The following is a 22,338-nucleotide window of genomic DNA, read 5'->3' as shown; positions in this document are numbered from 1 at the left end:
GAGTATGTAATGGTGAGGGGGGAGAGAGTATGGAATGGTGAGGGGGGAGAGAGTATGGAATGGTGAGGGGGGAGAGAGTATGGAATGGTGAGGGGGGAGAGAGTATTGAATGGTGAGGGGTGAGAGTGCAGGCAGAAATACAGTGGCAAGAGCACAGGGAAGTTGTGGTGGTGGATTTAAGAAGCCAACATGTTGATGTAGGGTTTAGGTAATGGATGATGTCATATCACAATGATCCCCCCCCCATACCCCAAAGGTGGCGTTGTCGATATTTGGAGAGATTGTTGGATTTGAAACCACCGCAACGTTTGTCATGCGAGACAAATTATACAAAATACTTTCTTTAAGGTTTGTACACTCCTAAAGGTCTCTCGAGTCCTCTCAATACGGTGGAACGGACAGACCCTATATTTCCCACGTCCCGTGGCGCTGACAGGGTAATGCGCCGCCGGGTTTTTTTTCCTAGCGTGACTATGACCCAGCACACCATGCCTTCCGATCACCGCAGTCCTTCCCCCGTCATCAAGTAATTAAACCCCTTTCCCTGTAACCGCTCTCCTTCCTCCCCGTGATGGCTGCTCTACTTTCTCTGCTCCACTATGATGAGGACAAAAAGAAATGCACGCCTCTGGTCCTCACGTGAAGGTGCTCAGTTATCACACACACACACACACACACACACACACACACACACACACACACACACACACACACACACACACACACACACACACACACACACACACACACACACACACACACACACACACACACACACACACACTTCAACCTTGGAGGAAACAAATAAGAGTAGTATTGAAATCCTATTTGCGGGCTTGAACAATAAAGAGCCTAAAAATAACAGTGGTAGAGGGATGGGGAAGGCGAGGAAGGGTAGGAGTTTTTTTGATGGATAGCTGCAGAAGGCTACAGACGCATGACTATAATGGTGATAGATGAGACATAGGGAGAATGAGAGATTGTGGAGGAGAGAGGAAAGCATTCAGGACAGTGTCTCTGTGTGATGGCGTGTGCGTGAGCGTGTGTGCTATTCCCTGCGGGAAAGGAAATGGAAGCAAAACCGGCAGCAAAAGTATGCGAGGCCAGCCGACCAAAAAGCGAGCGAGACCCTTTAATCCACGAGGCCACGGAGAACAATCAAACACTTAATGAGCTAGTGTTCCGGGCGGGAAACTTGGCACACGCGCATCACAATCAGACAGCAGGAACTCAATATTTCTATCCTCGGATGAGAAGCGAGCTCCACGACGCTCGGGTCCAAACAGACCCTTATACAGCAGCTTTTCCTTTCATCATGGTTTATAAATGCAGCGCAACTGCAAGTAGATATTAAAAGGCAGTGCCCCAAATTATTGGTGCTTTAAGTATTAATTAAATAATGAAGCAATGTTACACTTGAACTGGATTAAATACACACACACACACACACTCAGCTGAAATGTAAGCCAAATTCAGAAAAAAAAATAATCTATATATATCTAATCTATATATCTATATCTATATATATCTATCTATATATATCTATATCTATATCTATATCTATATCTATATCTATATATATATCTATATGTATCTATATATTTATATATATCTCACACCCCTACCTTCAGGGCTCCCTCCATGGCTCCAAAGCCACGCCCCCAAAATACATGGCAAGCTCGTTAGTTTCAGCAATAGGTCTGCCTAGCCTCGTGGAAGATTACGGTCACGGGAGATGGAGCATGTAGACAGCTGGTAGACAGACAGGTCAGCAAATATGACAAAAAAAATGCTACCAAAGAATAATCCCTAATAGGAAAATACTAATTTTGGCATTAAGGTGAACCAAACAAATTCCCATTCAAGATTGACAAATGCATGGTGTTGTACCTCAGAGGCAGAAAGTTGGATTCCATTGCTCATCTGCCTTGTACGTCTCCAACACTTGTACGTCTCTTGTACGTCTCCAACACCCCTGGTTGTTACTCACAGCCAGAACAGAGTTGTTTTCAGTGTGAACAAACATGGGGTACAATTCATCCACGTTTATTTCTTTTTTGACTGTTTTTTCCCCCACGAATAAATTAGAAAGCAGAAGGTGTCAGGTGACAATAGGTCAAATCACCCTGTGGGGTGTTTTTTTCAGTTCTCATCGTCTGTTCTGCTGAACTAGAAAGTGATTGCTCAAATGACACACCACTAAGCACCAGAAGAGAGCCCGCCCTGTGGTGGCCCGCTGCCACTGGGACACCACAGGTAGACAGGCCCAGCGGTTGTGAAATTCCCAGTTTACAAACTGCAAAACAATAATTAAATTGGTCACCTTCTCCTCAAATGACCTATGAATACTTTAGACACGCACATACACACACCAGAATCTCTCAAGTACGGATACATGCAAAAGCAATATTATATTGCAAACATTAAAATGGTCACCTTCACCAGAGTTGAGAAGACTCCAGAAATGACTTACCCATGTTCTGAATGTTATCGTTAGGGGTAATAACACATATAGACGTATTCTCACACACACACACACACACACACACACACACACACACACACACACACACACACACACACACACACACACACACACACACACACACACACACACACACACACACACACACACACAGTATTGAAAAAAATATGAAAACTCAGGGAACCTATTCAAATGGTCACTTCTATAGAAAGTGTGCTCTGGGTTTTATAAATAAAATGCATGGATATAAAGCAAAATGTACCCTCGAAAAAAGCTCAGAGAATAGATAAACGTAAAAGCACATAACATGCGATGATTCACACTGAGGTTTGTCATACGAGTGAGTGTTTTCAGCGTCGGCAGCAGATAAACAAGCTGCATGATTTAATGTCCTGCCAGAGAGGATGTAGCGCAGCACTCCCAAAAGTAATGAACCTCCACCGCTTTCACCGGCGCTCTTCAGCCACAGAGACAGCCAGCAGCAGGTTCAACCGTTTACCCAAAGAGCCCTGCCGCCTCTGCACGGCAAAGCAAAACCCTGAGTGGGATTCAGTGTTTGGTATTCATTTCATCACGCCAGATGGGAGGACCATTAGTGCGGTCCCCAGGGAACGTTGAGGAGTAAGTTAGGTAGGATCCACGCAACAACATCAACAACAACGACATAACTGACTTCTGATTTGATCCGTAGTTACCTTTTACAATGGACTTTAGGTCATTTTTACCACTTTAGAGTTTCTGTTGAAAAACTCAACGATAAAGTTCCGGGAGCCAAATGAGCGTGAAAAATGCGAATAGAAAATGCTGGTTTCAGAAAGTTGTAATAACCCCAAATAATCTTCAGAATCGTCTTTTCCAGTGCAGAGAAAAACACCTCATCATCATCAGCTGTAATGAATCAGCTGGAACCGTTGATAGGCATCACCATTAACAAGATGTATGGGGCAAACGCAGGTGAGAGGAGATGGTTGTCAATTAATTAGAGAGCACACCCAACAGCAACAGCGATCAAAGAACCCCAGTGTCGCGGGCACAGCGGGAAAAACAATTCCCCCGATCAGTGTCTCAGCCATGTTCGCCGTCACGATCCATCTAACCCATTAGCTCTTTCTGCACCATGTTCACGCAGAGGTACGCGCTGAACACAAAGGGAGTGTGTGTGGTATTAATTAACAATCAACAGTTTCTTTTTTCTGAAAGGTTACCCCAGTCTTCAATGTTCACTTGATGATGCCTTAGGTTTTCAGAACCCAGAACGTTGTCGTTGTCTGAAAGTACGTGAAAATGTGTACGAAGTAGGAATTTGGATCAGAGATCTACGGATCAGGATTTAATGACAAAGAACAAAACTCAATTGGGAGCCAAGCATTCAGCTGTCCTCTGCAGCTCCTCCTTGTTCAATCGCAGCTTCTTAAAGCCAGCAGCACACTTCAAAACACTTGTTATTTTTGGAAAGCCGAGACCAAATGAGTTCTCTGCGGACACACTTGTTTTATACTCGATGCAGTGTCAGACTAGCGGTGTGTATGCGTGTCTTTGTTTTCTCCGCAATCATGTTGTTTGGTTCTTAAAACCCCAACAAACTCAGTTTCTGCAAGACGGATATGGACTGCTTGAAGGGTGATGAGCTTCGGGTACAACACACTACCGTAGTTTTGATCCAATGGGTTCTCTGTCTGGCGAGCTGGGTTAGGCCACATCGGGGACATCAAAAAGTGCTGAGTCATGAAATAAATATAAGTAAGCAGAGAGAGTTGCCGAGCGTGGGACATTTCTTGGACTCTCTGCCTTTATGCCCGGGGGCGATAGCGTGCAACGGTGATCGAACAACAACTGTTGTGAAACAAGACTTATTTTTGAGCAAAAGCACCTGACATGTTGCATTGGCTGAAGCGCGCACACGCACGCACGCACGCGCACACGCACACACACACACACATACACACACACACACACACACACAATAAGGGGGAAAAGCAATAACGTTGTACTGTACCCAAAGGAAGCAGACTTCCACTTGCGGCAGGGAATGCCTCTCCTGCTGCCGGCAGACACCATGTTCCCTCGGTTCTCCATCACTTCACCGGGCAACGAGGCGTGTCTCCTGAACAGGAAATACATACTTTAGGATCAACAAGCCTATGTGTTTTTTTCAAGGACTTTTTACAACGAAAGACACATCATCTTTAACGGTTACTTCAGGGAACCAAGTCAACGTGAGAATTGCGAGATGGGAACTCAATTGCAATTAAACTCATCTATCTTGCCCTAGACACCTTTTTCATGTTGATGGGTTTTAAGACTTTTATGACATGGGGATTTTTACCATTTCATTTTTCTCCCCTGCAGAGTCCCTAAGGTCATAAAGCACACCGGTGTGAGCTGCCAAAGCGGTTACAGCAAAGCACAGAGCCATATTATACTACAATAGTAAAACAAGTATTATTGTATACTATATATGGGAGTGAAAGTCTGAAGACAACCAAAAAGTTTATTATTACCCTTCACAAAAAAACACAAACTGAATATCCTCCTACGTGCTTACGTATATATAGAGAGAGATCTGTATTGAGATGGCCTTCATATAAAAAACAAAGACGTCTTTATTTTTTATTAGGAAGCAGTGCCAACTCCCACAAGCCACCCTTCTACTTGGCGCTGCTATGGCATTTCCACAGAGATACAATTCTCTGTGGGAGCCGATCAGTCCGGGACTTGCGGTGATCTTCACCACCTGCCTGGGGTGGCTGTGACACGCCAGCTGTATCTCACAGCCGGCTCAGTCTGCATTATTTCCAGCACTTCCTTCTGGTGAAAAACCCCCACTAAATACAATGCGTGTTTCAGTTCACCTGTTTCACTTCGTTATGGCGAAGGCTTGTTCCCTAAAAACGGTGTTCAAAATCCCATCCAGACGTTTGCATGTTTACGGCCTTCCTCAAAACTGATTTTGAACATGAGCGAGTTTTGAACACAAAGGGGGCTCATAAAACATGACAGAATTTCTCTCTGCTTTTTGCAGAGAGCAACCTTCAGTTTATTTCCAACAGAAGAATACTTGCAAAAGACTATACAAACTCAATACAGACTGGGAACGAAAAAGGCATCTAAGCATATAATCACCTCCCCGCACAGAGACCCTGAATGTTATTAGCAGCTAATGGCATCATGGCTAGCGCCATATTCTGCAGTTTCGGCTTAATCAATTATTCATTTAAAGAAATGCTAATGTCTCTCTGTACTCGGGCTCCGAGGGGAGCTGTGAACCTTGAACAAGGCTGAATGTATTTGTGCCAGGTTCCTATTGGTGGGTTCTGAAGAGAGGAGCGAAAGCGGGAGCGAGCGAGAACAATAACTTTTCAGATCTGCTGGCACTGCTCGTTATTCACACAGAATCACGTCAGTTCATGAACCGAAATTCCACCTCCAGCTAAGAGGAGGAATTTCTTTAACTCACACCCCGACATAGGAGTCCAACGTTATGTAGCTCGGCCCAATCGAACGGCGGGTCGTGTCATTGTTGTCATTACCAGGATTAGAACCATACTTGGAGGTTAAATCGTGTCCCAGCCACGTGGACCGATCAACAGAGGAACACTCAAGGACAAATACGGCTGGCTCACTGCCTAGCTGCGCTCTCTCCCCCGATCCCTCTCTCCTGTGTGAGGAGCATCGCTCTCCATGGCAACAGGAGACGGACGAGGAAAACAAGAGGAGTTGACAGGCTCGTATGGTGGAGCCTCAAGAGATCCTGAGAGAAAGAGCTGGATGGGTCCTGAGACTCTCTGTGGATGAGAATGATGAGGCCCTGACATACACGGGCATGGCCCTGGAGGGAGGCCGTCTCCCCGGCTGTTTTAAGGACGGGTCAGCCCATCTTCACTCACCATGGTAAGCATGTCTTGTTAATGCCAAGCGGCACACATCGGCCCCTCCCTTAAACGTGTGCTGGCTTGGCTTGGTTTGGTTTGACTCTGAGCTTCTTGTTGTAATGAGGAATTGCATCTTCATTACAACAAGGCTACCTGCTTGAGGGTGTTTCTTTAACTAATGACGCGCTTTTCTTTAATCGATGAGACAACAACACAGGCCCTTTACTGTCTTACGTTGTTAAGTTTGATTAAATTTATGTGATCTTATATTATGGTGTCCGACAAGCCATTTTGCTTTGCAAGCATCTCAAGTTGGACGATAATTGCTCACATAATCCAACTAAAATCAGCGCACTGTACTTTTATTTAGACACTTTTGATTTGGCCTAAATATTTATAGTAACGAACGATTAAAAACCAATCAAACAGTTATTGTATTTTGCGTATATTCCTGAAAGACGAGAGAGACCACGTCTCGCTCAAAGCAGCATCCTGACTTCACCGTACCTGGGTGGAGGCAGTCTGGTGCGCTGTGGCCCACCTCCGGAGACGGGCCATCGCGGGCACGACTCAGCACAGCTCACTGCATTTAAACAGCTGTCAAGGACGCTACGTCTGTATTTATAGCAGGCTATGGATACTACCCTTACTGCAGTGAATGAAAACAAGTCGATGGGAAGTTTAACCCGTATCCATACAGCTTTGTACCTCAATCTTTAAACAAGAATAAAAGTAGGTTTAATACACCGTGTTTAGTTCTATAAAATGGGAATTCTCTGCTGTATTTGACAACATTTCTAATGCATTGTTTTAGCATATGATGCCGAATGGATCCACGTTGGGGTTGCTTGCGGAGCGCCCCTCCTGTTTGGACAAGCATCCGGCTAGTATGACCTACACCAACCCGCAGCAGCAGCAGCCGTGAGGGCCAAAGCTCTCCATTCGTTTGCCGCTTTCATAATAAGGAGGTTTTATAATGCCATCTCTTTGTGTCTCTCCCCAGAGAGTTGGGTGAAAATAACAGCCACGTGCCACTGAGAATATTAAATTTATGTTTACCTCCCCCGTCATAAAGCAAGAGCAGCACTGTGGCAATTCAACGTGGCCTTCCCTTGCCTTTTGCCCACCTTGGTGGAGAATTAATGTTCGGAAAATAACAAAAAAAGGTGCAAAGGTGTAATTTGTTCCAATCCTCTAAGGCAGACGGTGTATGGATAACAGTTACATTTGCCGCCTCCATTCAATTCTGGTCATCTATATCGTCAAAGCGATTCTAAACAAGTAAATACATACAAAACGACACACTACACCTTTACCTCATGAATCCTTACTTCATGAGACTAGTAGCCTTCTGCTTGCAGTCGTTTGTGATATGCCCTGACTGTTTTAGAGAAAGGCCCAAGGATACAGTTTCATGGCCAGTATCAGGAGTCATACAACACTTTATCTAACCCCTCCTTCTATGTTACTTGCAATGAGTCTTAAATCTCACTTGTGGAAGTTGTAACAGTCGCAATGGTGGCATCATTTGCATTGTGCTGTACGTGTAATGAAACACCAAAAAAGGTTCACACTTACTTTCACTCAACTAATTCACGAAACGAGGACAGAAGGCACGTAGGGATTAAATTACCTTGCCATATTAACATATCCCATCCACCATTGCCAATAATAGGTGACAAAGTCGCAAAAAGAGCGATTAAAGCTATCCTCCTCGTTAGCTTCCTACATTAGCGGGGTCGATAACACCGCCAATTTTTCTATGTATGCTATAAAACCAATTCATACATTTTTCCCGCCCTATGAATTTGTACAATGGATAAAGCGCCATTAAGCTGGAAGGGTGTGGTGAGGGGGTTGTAACTAAAAAGCTTTGTCGGCATGAAAGAACAATTACACAAAGGAACAATTACAAGAGAAAAGAAGGAATTTGGATCATCAATGTGATTTAGCTTTTGCTCACCAGTTCACAGCCACGCAGCTCTTGCGATCCCTGAATGAAGCCATCCCTTTAGATTACAGATTTCACCTGTTAAACGGTGTTGTGGTGTTTATCTCTCTCTCATTAGCCTTTCCAGTGTGACCATATTCTTACTTCCCCTCACAGTCAGCCATCCCCCTACCCACACCCACGCCCACACAAGTAAAGGTAGCTTTTGGGGATATGTCATATTTTTATAGCTGCTGGGAAGTCCAGAGGGTTCCCCGTGTTAACAATAAACTTTGAACAGGCTGGCTGTCTTGTATTATGACGATCATGCATATAAACCAGCCAGGGATATGGTAATGACTTTGAACCTGTAGTGTATCGTCATTACGTTCACCAAATTTAGATTAATATTTTAAACTAGGTTTCAAGAAACAAATAAGCATTTGAAAACAGAATCCCTGTGTTGGCACCAACTGCTAAACTGACCTCTCTCGCTGTGGACCTCCGGTTAAGTTTGCTGCAGCAAATTAGACCGTAAAGGAAGACTGACCAACAACAACAAGACAGGAGTGTTGCCCATCTAAAATTACATGCATACGCTTACAAGACCACCAAAATTGCTATAATTTGCAAGGGCCAGTCAGTCATATCTTTTGGCTAAATTCTCCACACACTCTTCAAGCTCACAGATATCCATTTGGGGAAAAACATTAAAGCCAACAGTACCACAAGAATTTGGTGCCATCCTCGGCAGGCATAACCTTCCGTTTGTCAGTCTAATTATAATTTGTAGATCAAATGTTACAATTGTGGTTTGTGTGCATTATACATTGATGGTGAATTGGGCAATCTTAAAAACATATTGACCTACCTGACCATTCTGGACACGTCACATTCAGACCTGAAAGAAAAAGAGAAAATGCTTTTGGTGAGTGATTGTGGTTGTTAACACTGAGGAATGAAATACAGTAGTTCAAAAAATTCCTATGACAGAGATGCATAACCATCCATCTTATAGATGTAAATCCATGCAAATTATGACAGTCAAAATTGTGCCGATATTGTACATGAATGTGATATTAATTATATATTTATATAACAGAAAATCATATTTATTGCTTTACAGCCGCCTTAAAAAACTTTTGTTGAATCAGCTTGAAACGGTGGAAAAGCACAAACACTTCAACCCTTTCATAATGCCTCCGCATCGGGCAGTCTGGTGTAAATCAGAGCTTCAGAATGCAGAGGAAATACACCAGTTCTTTGTTTTATGTTATCTGTGAGTTTCCCAATGATCGTTAATAATGTTGGCCCAATCTCTCCAGCCCAAGCTGTTCTACCTTGCCTCCAGTGTGGTCCACTTTGAAGCTTAAAAAAAAAAGCATATATACATGTATATTTATTTTAAATATAAGGCCTTTATAGAACATTTCAAAACAACCACAAACATACATTCTGCCTCTTCTTTAATGAGCAGGCTCACACAAACAGGCACCCCCGCTCATTGAGTTGACGAGCATACTGCTGCTGGGTCAATATAATGCAGCGGACGGGTGAGATTCATTGACACACATACCAGCAGCCACATCCAATGGCAATTACTGAAAGTATTGATCCGCTCATATCCTACGCCTTCCTGGTTAGATAAAAAAAGGCCGAAGTCAGACCAAAGCATTTCCCTCAGATCATCCGTTGTTAAATGAACAAGCTGCTGGCAGTGAGGGAACGCAGTGGCAGCCCCCCCAGAGGTCAGCGAGGTGTTGCCCATCACTCAGCACCCTGACAGTGACGGGGGGGGGGGAGGGAGGGGGGGGTGGTGCTGCATTGATCAGAACCCTGGACAGCTCCTCTCACGCACATAAAGGCCAAGGATGGCCATGACCTATAAATCCAGCCTTTCAGCACAGGGCCGCCGATGACCGCAGTGTTTAGCAAGACTTTATCAAACCGTTAAGCCTGGATGACATACGGCCCGACCTGTCGGGTTGGTACATGGCCACAAGAGCCGTGTTTTGATGTTGTAGTGTGGAAGGCAATCACTTGCATGTCCTCCCGTCTCTTATCTCTGGAAGGGTGCCGTTAACAGAAGGTGGAGATTGCACCGCAGAGAAGTGGTTGATATTGAAAATGATGTGAAGATCGTTATTCTGTGAGCATATTCCCTATGTCATGAACATTCATTTCCTTAACTTAATTACTTCACTGCAATCTCTTTTCTTAACGAGAATGCAACTTTCCAACATAGATAGGGCTTCAATAAAACTGAATGAACGATAAATCATTCCCCAAATGTTTGTTCAGACAAAAAAAAATGCAATAAAATAACAATAATGATTGAATTTCAAAACACATTTTGAGAGTGACATGCATAATGTTGAATATGCCAATTAGAGAGTAATCTTAAATTCTTTCTCACGTGTATTTTGCCACAGAGCAGCTGCCGGGGTGCAGTGAGGTGCATTCCACAAACTGCCTTAATAATGCATGAAATGCCAGAACCCATTGGACATATCACTTTACACCGACTTTTATTGGCCCTGTGATTGGTGGCCACCAGAGTGGTCCCACACAGAGAGCGCGAGCCTCAAGGGACAGCAGTGCCTTCAATCCCGAAACTTCCTGGAATCTCGTTAGTCCGCTGTCTTTCCTGTCCACATTCCACACACTGCTTCGTGGAAACACAGACTCTCTCTCTCTGTGTGTGTGTGTGTGTGTGTGTGTGTGTGTGTGTGTGTGTGTGTGTGTGTGTGTGTGTGTGTGTGTGTGTGTGTGTGTGTGTGTGTGTGTGTGTGTGTGTGTGTGTGTGTGTGTGTGTGTGTGTGTGTGTGTGTGTGTGTGTGTGTGTGTCCCTCATGGTCCGTCATTGTCTCTCTCTCTCTCGTTTTTTCCCCCCGCTGCAGCCCTATCTGCTTCCTGTGACCTCCGTGGTTCAAAGACGGCGAGGCTGTGGAAGTGAGGTCATCCTGCATGCCGCTGGAACAGGAAGTGGGACACATCACAGGCTACCACCAAAAACAAAGAATGTAAATGCTGATTCCGCCTTTATCAATCTGCCTCTCTGCAACAAAGTGTGAAACACGATATGACTGGGAAAGTGCATTAGCCTGCATACTTATTTTCATGATGGCCTTCCTTGTTTTGGAGTCATTGAAATCCAATACGGCCTTACTTTCACTTGAGGTGTTTACACAGACAAGCGCTGGTTGAAATGGTTTCCATCGTACTAAATGTCACACTGACTTATTAAACGCTTTACCCAAAAGCTATATTTCCTCAATTGCTTATTTCTGCGTTCGTCTTTTATTATAAACCCTAGTTTGTCTTGTTGTTTGTTTGCTTTTCTCAGACTAGGTGATGCTAAGCAAATGGCTTCAAGCTTTTTATATTCACCGTCTGAATATACCAGTGAGAGGGAGGTTAAGAGAAGAGATAATGATGTGTGTGGGTTGGTTTTGCTCTCCATGGATGAAAGATACACTGAGCAAAGTAACGGGCATGGCTTGCATTTAGTTACCTAATGTCTTATTTGTGCCAGTCTGTTAAACTCACAGTAAATACAATAATTTGTTCCATTATGAAACCTGCAAACAGAGAAAGTGGAAGATGTGCTATAAAAGATACTTTGCTTCCCAGTTCATAAAACCGTGGGCTACACTGCATCTGCAATTCCATAGAAAGCCTACATGTTGACTGGAAACCTCAGATAACGGTAGCAAATATTTCCCTCTTTTCAGGCAACAAGCAGCAAACCCCCTCTCCCCCCTCTATCTCTCTCTCCGAAGTAATGCAGATCAGATTCAAATCAATACACTTCAAGTTTGGCCATTTCGAATAACCAACCAAAACTTTATATTTTTCATATAAGCAGTTTTTTTAGGCTGCTTTATGGGACAAGGAGGGCCTCTGCCTGGAGATGCGGAAAATATCACACACTAAAATGTTACACAATCCAATCGCTACTGTGTGAGCTGAATACACAACACATAAAAACAACCTCAACTTTTCCCTCACCCCGGCTGCATTCCTGAACATATTGCATGGATTTGAGCAGACCACTAAATCTCCCGTAAAGGCCAAAGTAAAACAGCTCAAAGAGTCCTGTCTGGCCGGAGATATACAGAGGACATGGTCGCTGCTGAGCAATAAGCCCAATGCTCTATGGTTACCAGCAGGTCCGACCTATTTTACAAGATTCCTATTTATGAAATAAATATACAGAAATACCGGCTGCTACAACAGATCAAGTATCTAGTACCTTCTGCATATTGTCTCTACTTTTCGAAATGATATCCATTGACGACCATTCAGCGAAACCCATAGTGTGGATCTGAATTGAAACACTTTCCAGAACAGGTCCTCTGAGGTTCATATGTGTGCCTTTGTGTGTGCGTTTGTGTGTGCGTTTGTGTGCGCGTGCGTGCGTGCGTGCGTGCGTGCGTGCGTGCGTGCGTGCGCGTTCCTCATTCTTGTTAACAGACTCTTGCAGCTTGCCGCAGCTCAGCCAAAATCAACACTTGCATCCACAAAAGTTGGTTGGCAAAAAGAATAGAGAAGCCCACTTCAGCGGCTCTCCACAGGTATACTACACTAGCCGTTCGCCCTGATTCAGCAGCTGCATCAGCTGTTTCAGGCCACCGCGAGACAGGTAATTTGTTTGAATGGACCATATGTGGTCCATTCTAATAGTGATCCAAACGCTTTTAGGTGTCTGGATCACTATTAGATATGAAAACATGAGATGCCTGAAGGCAACAACAAGTAACGGTTGGAGATCGTGATAAAGGAGTTAAACTGTGTAGCACCACGTGTGAATTAGCCTGGTCCTACCAGACTCCCAGAGAGTCTGGACCTACTCAATTGACAAACGTTAACTCACTGGAAGGCGGGTGTCTGTTGAAGTTTAAAACTATATACCAATCGCTAACGTTTTGCCGGGAATCAAGTTGCGCACAGGCTGTAAACAAACCAAACACCGTGCGTGAAGATGTCCATCAACGAGAGCTGACTTTAACGTCATTGTACTCAGCCACTACCTCTGTTCGCTGATTGGAGGCAGAAAATTTGGATGGAGAAAACCCACTAACATACCGCAGACCCAGACGTAGTACTGAAGGGATATTCCAATTGAGCGAAAGTACTTAGGCGGGCGGAACCAGGCTTCGTGTGAATGTGCTGAACGTTGGAAAAAAAATAATTATCTGTTCTGTAATATCTAATACAATTATATAATAAAGGCTCCATTATTGCCACTGATGCAATCTTACGCCATGCTAGGTCTTCATCGATAATATTACACTTGGTAACCACAAAAGTAACCATATCTAAACCAATTCATTGTACAGGCATTTTTTTCTGTAGCATTTTGAATCATGGGAGTTTTGAAGGTTACAGAGGAGAATATTATATTAGAAAATTGGCATGAGGTTGGCATTATTGAAGCCTCTTTCGTAAGAAGCTTTGCCTCTCCCTCTCTCGTTAACACCTGCCACGAGGCATCAGTCTACACTTCCATAGCATTGAGACGGCCCGGAAGATTATGTCATCCTGAACCCAGTGGTTTTTAAAGTGGATGCCATTTCAATGAAATATGGACACATATAAGATGACGTTACATAAACATAAATAAAGTCAAAGCAATAAAGTTAACTATTACAAGAGCTTAGCTTGGGGGCCAATAGCAGCCCGCTTGGCTGTGCCACGCATCCCCTCCTGCGGTGTGGCCTTTACTCGTAATTTACTTCACTAATCACCCATTAGACAGAGGTAAGAGCTGTCATTAGAGCCATCATTAGCTAGCAGCATGGGGACGCTACCGCTACATCAAAAAGCAAATACAAACACCCTGATGGGTGGGGGTGGGGGGGGGGGGGGGGGGGGAGTAGGGGTAGTTTCACTGCCGAATTCTCCCTCTCCCTCAAATGCTGCCAAGGAGGCAAGCCGTGAGAGGAGCAGCGTCTGCAGAGGTGCAGCTCATTAACAGTGGAGGCAGCTGTCGGCGCGGGGGGCACGTCTTTTATGTGCACGTTGCAAATCTTCTTCGGCCTTTGCTGGAGATTTGTAGGTGGGCCCCGGATTGCAAATCATCCCAAGTAGAAATTAATCTAGCTGTGGGATTTCATTAGGGTTTTTTCGTCCGGAGATCCTGCGGTGGTCATAAATCTTAAAACGGCACAGTGATTGTTCAGCATATCGCTGCGTGAAGGGGTGGACGCCGCCAGTCAAAGGAAACAGGATTCTTTCATGGGCTATTATACCCTGCAGGTATAGGGGGGTACCTGAAACCCATGCTTAAGGGGCCACTGTTGTGGCTGGCTTTGGGAGGAGAGTTGTATTAAAAGCTGTTCATCTGTACTGAGTGAGGGCGCCGGATGGCTCTGTGAGACGAGCAGTCAAAAGGCGTGAGGACACTTTGTCATTCAAACCAAAAGAGAAAAGCAGCACGACTTCTCCCGGGGACTTCTGAAGAGGGAAGAACTCGGAAGAATCCTCAAACCAGCATGACACAGTGTGGTGCATTTTGTGACTCATTTGGGTTCATTGTTATGCATATCAGATCATGCGTCACACAATTTTTCAAACTTTTCCTTCTGATCTGTATCCACATTTTCCGAAATTGGAAGATGCCCAAAGCCTGCCATAATATAGTAGCCATTATATTACCATGATTAAAAATCCAACTAGAGCTGAATAATGCTTAATCGAAACTGTGTACCCTGAATAACATCTATTATTTAATCAATGGCTCCTGTTCAGCAACTGAGCATTTTTTATTCACAGCGATACAAATATTTTTATTTTCAGAAATAGTGGTATGCATTTAAAGAAACAAAAATGCCATCTTCAAATGTAATAAATATGTTTTATCAAACACTGCACCCAGTTAATCAACACATGCCAGCTGCGAGGAGCCATGCATTTGAAAGTGATGTCATTTCCATCACTTCCTTCCTACAGTATATTCCTCTTCCGTTGCCTTTGGTGAGTCAATCAAATGCATTCAATCAACAGAAACTTAGCAGAAGAGATTCTTAAAGGATGTACCAGATTATTCATTAATATTTCATCAATTATAAGAAAATGTCTTAAATAATTGCGTACTGGATCTCAAAGTGAACTTTAATGGATTGCTCCTGTCAAGAGACCCACAACACAATATGTTAAATTTCCAGAGCGGAGCTTCAACTTACTTATGGTTTTCAATGAATGTTCTGGTTCAAAGGGTTGGATCCAATTACCAAGTATTATTGCAAAGTAGCAGATGCCAGTGGATATCCTACAATATTGTTGCGTGGAAGATAATCTTAAGCTTACGTCTCTCGAATTGACGCAGAGACAGCCCTTAAACACCACCTCATTGTTGTTTTAGTATTTTTTTACTTAAATGTATAATTTGTATTTTCTGTCAGTTGTAGATTGTTGATGTGTTTATGGTTATGCTATCCTTCTGCTCCGTTTAAAGAAGCTTGATGAAGGCTTCGGAGAGAAAAGTTAAACTAACAACGACATCAGCACTTTGTCATCTACAATTTAGATGAGGAAACATAATGGCAGCCCAGAAGTAATTTACAGTCGGCTGGTTACCTGAGAACTGGACAGAATGCTGGATTGGAGTTGGCAGCTTCCTCCATTCCTCACGATAAAGACGTGAAAGTGCTTGCACACACCATTCTACTCAAAGAGCAAAAGTTCAGATACGAGTGGCTCCAGCAACCACCAGTCACTAAAGAATTTGGCAAGATATTTATAAACCAATTTATACCAGAGATTAAACCCCCGGATCACTTTGACAGTTTTCACCTCAAACGCGTATTACTTGCCGGCCATTGCCTTGCATTACAAAAACTAAACTCCAAAGTGGATTTAGGGGAGTAGGAGCATGAGTCTGTAAAGTGTGATGCAGGCTGTCAGCATAAATGCTCGCAGGGTGCAGAGCTGACCCGGCAGACGACTCCAGAGACTGGTGAACAAAGAGGAATTTAATTATGTATGGTTCTAACCTGTAAACGCCATAAGGCCTTTTGTAGCTTTGGTTGGCTTGCGTAATCCTTAAACAAAGCACCTTGGAAGCAAAACTTAAGAACGACTTCAAATGCACACCTGTGTCAGCATCAGCAGATTTCAGTCAGGTCCAGTGGGCCGTCTGGACCCTGCTCATACGTCCATCTGCATTCTGCCTAACTAGTTCCTGTGGGAGTGCTGCATCCAAGCATAGAAAAAGCTTATGGATCCACTTTATCAGTGCGTAATGTTCAGAAATACTTGCAGTCATGTTGTTTGAAAACCTGCCTGACTACGTTACCCACAAGCCCTCTCCATAGAGGTGTGGGCTGAAGGTTGACAGGGCAATGCAAGCTGTATTATCAGAGATTACTCTCACTTTCTTCGTCTTTGTGTTCATTTTTCAAGGGGCATAGTATTTTGTAAAACAACTCAAGATCACAGGTCTCCATGTAATGCAGTCAGTGTCCAGAAGCATGCCAAAAGAAGAATCGATAACGTTTTGACTAATCTGCCAGACATCATCAAGCAGCACTGATTGGCCTCAGAGTCCTTATCTGCCATACATTCCATTTGAATTGAACTGGGTTGTCTTGCTACCAGGTAAATACTCTCTGTCGAAAAATATAATCAAATTGACCTGCTGCCAAAATAAATAAACCTGAAAATCTCATTTTTATAATAGAACTAATTTTGGCAGATTCTTATAAAGCATCTCATACTAAATGTTTTCTCCTGGGTGTCACGTATTTCCCTTCTAGCAAACGACAGGCAGACCATACGTTTCTGAGCCATCTACGTTTCTGCCAACAACAAAGAAAACTAGGCTATTCACGAATACATACTGTAGCTTTAGTCAGCAGAACACATTTCTGTGATGTACCAGGTGTCCGCTTTCTTAAAATATCCTTGTTAGGTAACTTTTCATGCACAAGGACAGCATGGCGTATACGCAGGGACGATCCGTTTTGTTTGACTGCCTTGCTGTCGTTTACCCGATCCGTTTAGGAGAACGCTGAAGGCCTTCTGTACGTTTCCATGATGCGTTTTAGCTGCTCAGACAACAGGATGGTGCGTGGATTGGTTTGATGCGTTTCTGCTGCCGTTGGCCTTGAACAGAGAACAAACACGCTGTCCGGCCTTGTGCTTCAATCAAGCCGCAGCGATTATGTCACTTATGCAAACAAATCGTGTCTTGTGAAAAAAAAAAAAAACACACAGGTGGAACAACAGTGCTGTTGTCCCACTAACTTTAGGTCTTTGAGTCACGATAATCGAATAGGTGGCCAGTAACGATTCGCCCGGTAATAATACCGCCTACATGAATTTATTTTACAAGCCTCCGGAATTGTAAAATAAAGACTGTAGCATCGCTTTAAATCATTTCACATGTTAACGTGACTTTTGGGACTCTGGGAGCCTCGATAAAACTGAGCTTGGATTAATAAAGACCGTCACATTTCATCAAGTTCATAAAAATAAATTCATAGACAGCTTGGTATCCTCTTCACAGTGCGACAGACCTATAAAAGAGGGGGAAATGTGCAGACAGTGTGACCATGAAGGGCGGGGCGGGGGGGGAGGGGGTGGAAGAGGGGGCTTACGGAAGCAGCGGATGACAGAGGCTCAGTTTCCCAGACCATCACATCGTAGACTTTACCACAGCACCAAGGTGAGATGTACACAAGCTGCCACTAAAAAGGTCAGAGTTAAAGTGCACACTAATCTCAGTCTGGTCCCCTCTCAAAGTGTACTGACACACTGTCCATGAGTCATCCACTTTGATTTGCTGCCAGTGATATGCATGACACTAACATGGCCCTTGGGGGGGAAAGGTCAAGCACGGACAGGGGCTCTCGCACGGACACCTGCAAGAGGCCAAGCGTCTGCGTAGGGGGTAAGAAGACTGGGGTCTTTGAACACAGCTGCTGGGGTGAGGAAGGGTAATCCATGCACTGTGTTTATCCCAACCCTTATCTCTGGGTAGGAGGAAAGGGTGTTTACCCCACTCTGCCCTGATCCTGATCGATCGTACCTGGGACTACAACCAGTGTCTGAACAGAGCCAGACTGAAGACTAAACACAAGTTTACTTAGAAAATATTGCACACCAATGACATTCCCCCAAGTTCTGCCAAATGCTAAAGCTCACTGTGTGTGTGTGTGTGTGTGTGTGTGTGTGTGTGTGTGTGTGTGTGTGTGTGTGTGTGTGTGTGTGTGTGTGTGTGTACACTACAGCATATCTTCCATGATGATCATTAAATAATTTGTTGCAAAGCACACTTGTATCTGCTTCATTAGCTAACCATATTACGCGAAGGCACACTTACTAAAAGTGTGTCAAAATTGATATGCAAATGCAAGTCTACCTGATTTATTGTAACTCTCGGTAGGCAGACACAGTAACCGATCCGTTTGTTCTCAATGGGCCAAATATGCATATTTCTTGCCAATAGCTTGGTGGTATTGAAATGTATTTATTTTGAAACCTACCATAATTTCCAATTACCAAAAATAACTGTCATATGGACAACGCAATCTCTTACTTTTCCTGGTTGACATGCTCGTCGATGGATCCCAGAGTGACCAGGCTACTGGAGCTTTGCAGCAGCCTGCAAGTTGCCAGATGCCGCTTGTACTGGTCCTTGAGACAGGCGTTCTCCGTACACAAGTCGGACACTTGCTGCTCCAGCTGCTCAATCCGATGCCTCTGTCGCTCCAGTAACTCCTGTTGGGTCTCAATGATGTTATCCAGCTCCTTCAGATATTCCGCAGCCCTGTTGGGGTTTTCCGTCGGGCAATCCATGGTTTGATAAGTAGCGTGTAGGAAACCCCTGTAGAATCACAGAAGCCGTGCCGCCAGATTAGTCTAGGAGCAAAACATCGAGAGGACACGTCCTTTACGCCTCGCCATTGTTTTCCACAGTGTTCGTTTGACGGATGGGGAACACTGACCCGGCTTTCAGCGTAACCGCATTTACACTAAGCTAAGAGAACAGAACTATAATAGCACTACATTCATATTAAGTGAAATGAACAGCATGATAGACACACACAACGGAGCATGTCAACTAAGTACGAAAAATATGACTATATATCACTTTATTCCTAAGGAATCGAAGGTCTTGTAAAGTCCGAGCGTTGTTCGTTGCAGAAGTATATTTCTTATCTTGAACGCCACGCTGTTCGCGTGACTTTTGGTAAACAGAGGCTGCTGGTTGGCTTGCAGGTCTTAGGGGCGTGGTCTTCAAGTTCGATGGAGCATTGCACGCTGCTGCATGGTTATTGAATCTGCAATGCGCGATGCAATAAGAAAAAATATGTATAAATCTGTATTGTACTCCTCGGCATTTCTATAACATTGTTTCTGGAATTAGTCAACACACAAGACAGATTTTTTTTAATTATTATAATTATAATTATTATAATTATTATTTTTATTATTATTATTATTATTATTTCTTTCGATAAAGATTTTCTAATCTGTCTCTCGTATGTTCTCAGAGGAGCCAGCATATGAACTACTAACGGGTCATTACGTTTTAATAAAATGTAGATCCAATATATGTTATATGACTACACCTGAATAAGATAAACAACTAGGCTACTGCAGGAGGCCTACGTATGTCAGGTAAGTCTACAAGTCGTCGTGCTTTGAAAAGGGAGACTGTGACGGCAGTCTTTTCTATGATAGTGGATGATTAAAGTCAGGGAAATCTTGAGCAAATGTGATTCAGCAATTCCCTTTTTTTCTTGCCGTCTCTCCCTAGATTGAAAATGGCCCCAAATGAGCTGCTCAATAATGCTCATTAAGCACGCTGACTGAATTCTTGAAGCTTAATTGAATGTAACAACAACCCTCTAGGGTAAGTACACCCCTTGCTATGACTAGGATTTATGTCGAGGACCGAGACAGTGTACATTATCCTGCTGCCTGTGACAGAGGCGCTGTTATCTAAGACTTGATAAGCCACTGTGAAATATCAGATGCAGACACACACTTCAACTATCACTTTCTAGAGACGATGCTTCTTTCCCATGGCACTTCTTTTTAAAAGCAAAACTAGAACAGTATAGTAGCCTAGTCATGGACTGTTATGGATGGTCAGGATGCCTCACCCCCTACCTGCTCCTAAATGACATGTATTAATTCACTGACCTTTGGATAACATTTTCTGCCATAATGATTAAACAGTAACTGAATGTGAGGAGATTAAACTGAAAGCCTTGTGTCCAGGAGAAACACAGAGTAGGCATGTGTGTGCTATGGATTGCCAAGTCCCACCATTGCTTTATGTGGGGAAGGTTTTGGGAGGTATTTCCTATTTTTGCTACTTTCTATTCTACAGTTGTGCTACGGATGCAACCTGAACCAAAGAAAGCGCCTTAAGTGCAGGTTTACTCCTGTCGCCTCCTCCTGATCCCTGGTGGGAGGGAGTCAAGGATGGACGGACGGACGGACGGACGGACGGACGGAGGGAAGGACGGACGGACGGACGGATGGAGGAGAGAGGGAGGGACGGACGGACGGAGGAGGGAGGGAGGGAGGGAGGGAGGGAGGGAGGGAGGGAGGGAGGGACGGAGGAGGGAGGGAGGGAGGGAGGGAGGGAGGGAGGGAGGGAGGGAGGGAGGGAGGGAGGGACGGACGGACGGAGGGAGGGAAGGAGGGGCGGGCGGGCAGACGGACGGACAGACGGAGGGACGGGCGGGCGGGCGGGCGTGCAGGCGGGCGGGCATCTACCACCCATACAGAAGCCGGGGCCCTATGCACCTCCTTAACCAGATAAAAGCCTGGGAGAGTATGAAGACTAGGGAGTCTTGCTGCTGCATCCCATATGCCACACCGCAAGCTGGCTGTTGACTCTCGCTAACTTCCATTGTTAAGTGGCAAGGCTTTTTGTCATTACTTCCCGCCTCCACAAGTGCTGTGTGTGCTTGTTAGAGTTATTCGATTGATGGAGAGAGGGGGGAAATGGGGCAATGCGTGGAGCACTGCAGTAGTCCTTGCGAGCATTTCCAACAAAAAGATACGTTAAGATCAATGAATGGCTTCTCGTCCCTCGGTCGACCGCGAGGGGTTAGGCGAGGCTAACCCCGTAGCGTTTCAAAGTTGAACAAAACCCTTCCTATGGCTGTGGGGCGATATGAAGGAGCGCCCTTGGTCCTTTATATCCCCTAGGGAGGAGACGTTTGAATTGAAATGCCAAGTATTATGACAGCCCCTCTGGCTCCCAGAACGGTTTGGCTGTGGGAGCTGAACAGGCAGACAAGCCTAGAGAAGACGGCAGGCGATAAAGGCAATGTATTCACCTTTATGGTAGGAAGGGAGGATGGATTGTCTTTTAATAGTGAAATACACCACGGCATGGATGAGCGATAGTGTAAGGCGGCAATTTCAACTATCATTCCTAATCAAAAAGAAGTTAAAAGGTCTTCGATTAAGATGGCACATGATTCAACCTTTTGTTTTCAATACTTCGATACACATCAGTCGGTTTAGGAAAAAGACAGAGCTTTTCCCTTATTTAGCTAGAGATCTCTGTTTAATATGTCCTGGGAAGGATGCCTCTTGTGTTACCTGTTCCGACTTTGATACAACAGCATCTTTACTATTCCTGTCAGGTCTGATCGCCCACATTCATTGATCGTCTCCACTGGCTGGGTATAGTAGATAGTAACCTCCCTCTCCACCTTCTCTCTGTTACCTAGTATAACACAATGGCTCTCCTCAACATCGTTTTACAGGCCGGCTTTTCCTACTCAGAAGAATAAATGAAACGCCACTTTTGTTTTGAGACGGACGAGTGTACTGGTGAGCCAAACATATACTGTGCATTGATGTTCTCTTTTTCCCCCAGTGAGTCACACCCAAACACATGAATCCAGTCGATCCGCCCCAGTGTCCTATAGTCACAGTGGAGGCAAATTGCAGACTGCAATTCCCCCCCCCCCCCGGGCTGAAGCAGCTGTAGCAGTAGATATTCTTCCAGGTGGTTGGCGTATGCCGTTATCACACAATACGACACTGAACACACACTTTATTCTTCTTTATTA

The 22,338-nt window shown here is 44.3% G+C and overlaps 1 protein-coding gene across 3 annotated transcripts in view; it reads right to left on the bottom strand.

The window, feature by feature from the left end:
* The window catches only part of LOC130384775 (IQ motif and SEC7 domain-containing protein 1-like), an 82,198-nt gene extending 62,720 nt beyond the window's left edge, over positions 1–19,478 (bottom strand). For all 3 annotated transcript variants that reach the window (XM_056593107.1, XM_056593117.1, XM_056593142.1), the window contains exons 1-3: positions 18,831–19,478; positions 9,159–9,188; positions 4,482–4,589 (exon numbers count right to left, since the gene is read on the bottom strand). In XM_056593107.1, the coding sequence (XP_056449082.1) occupies positions 4,482–4,589; positions 9,159–9,188; positions 18,831–19,090 (398 nt within the window). In that variant the 5' untranslated portion in view covers positions 19,091–19,478. The remainder of the gene's footprint in view (positions 1–4,481; positions 4,590–9,158; positions 9,189–18,830) is intronic.
* Between the last annotated feature and the right edge of the window lie 2,860 nt (positions 19,479–22,338).

Source organism: Gadus chalcogrammus, chromosome 1, assembly GCF_026213295.1.
Source record: "Gadus chalcogrammus isolate NIFS_2021 chromosome 1, NIFS_Gcha_1.0, whole genome shotgun sequence".
Taxonomy (NCBI): domain Eukaryota; kingdom Metazoa; phylum Chordata; class Actinopteri; order Gadiformes; family Gadidae; genus Gadus; species Gadus chalcogrammus.
The sequence above is the reverse complement of the archived record's forward strand: the minus strand, read 5'-3'. Positions and strand labels throughout refer to the sequence as shown.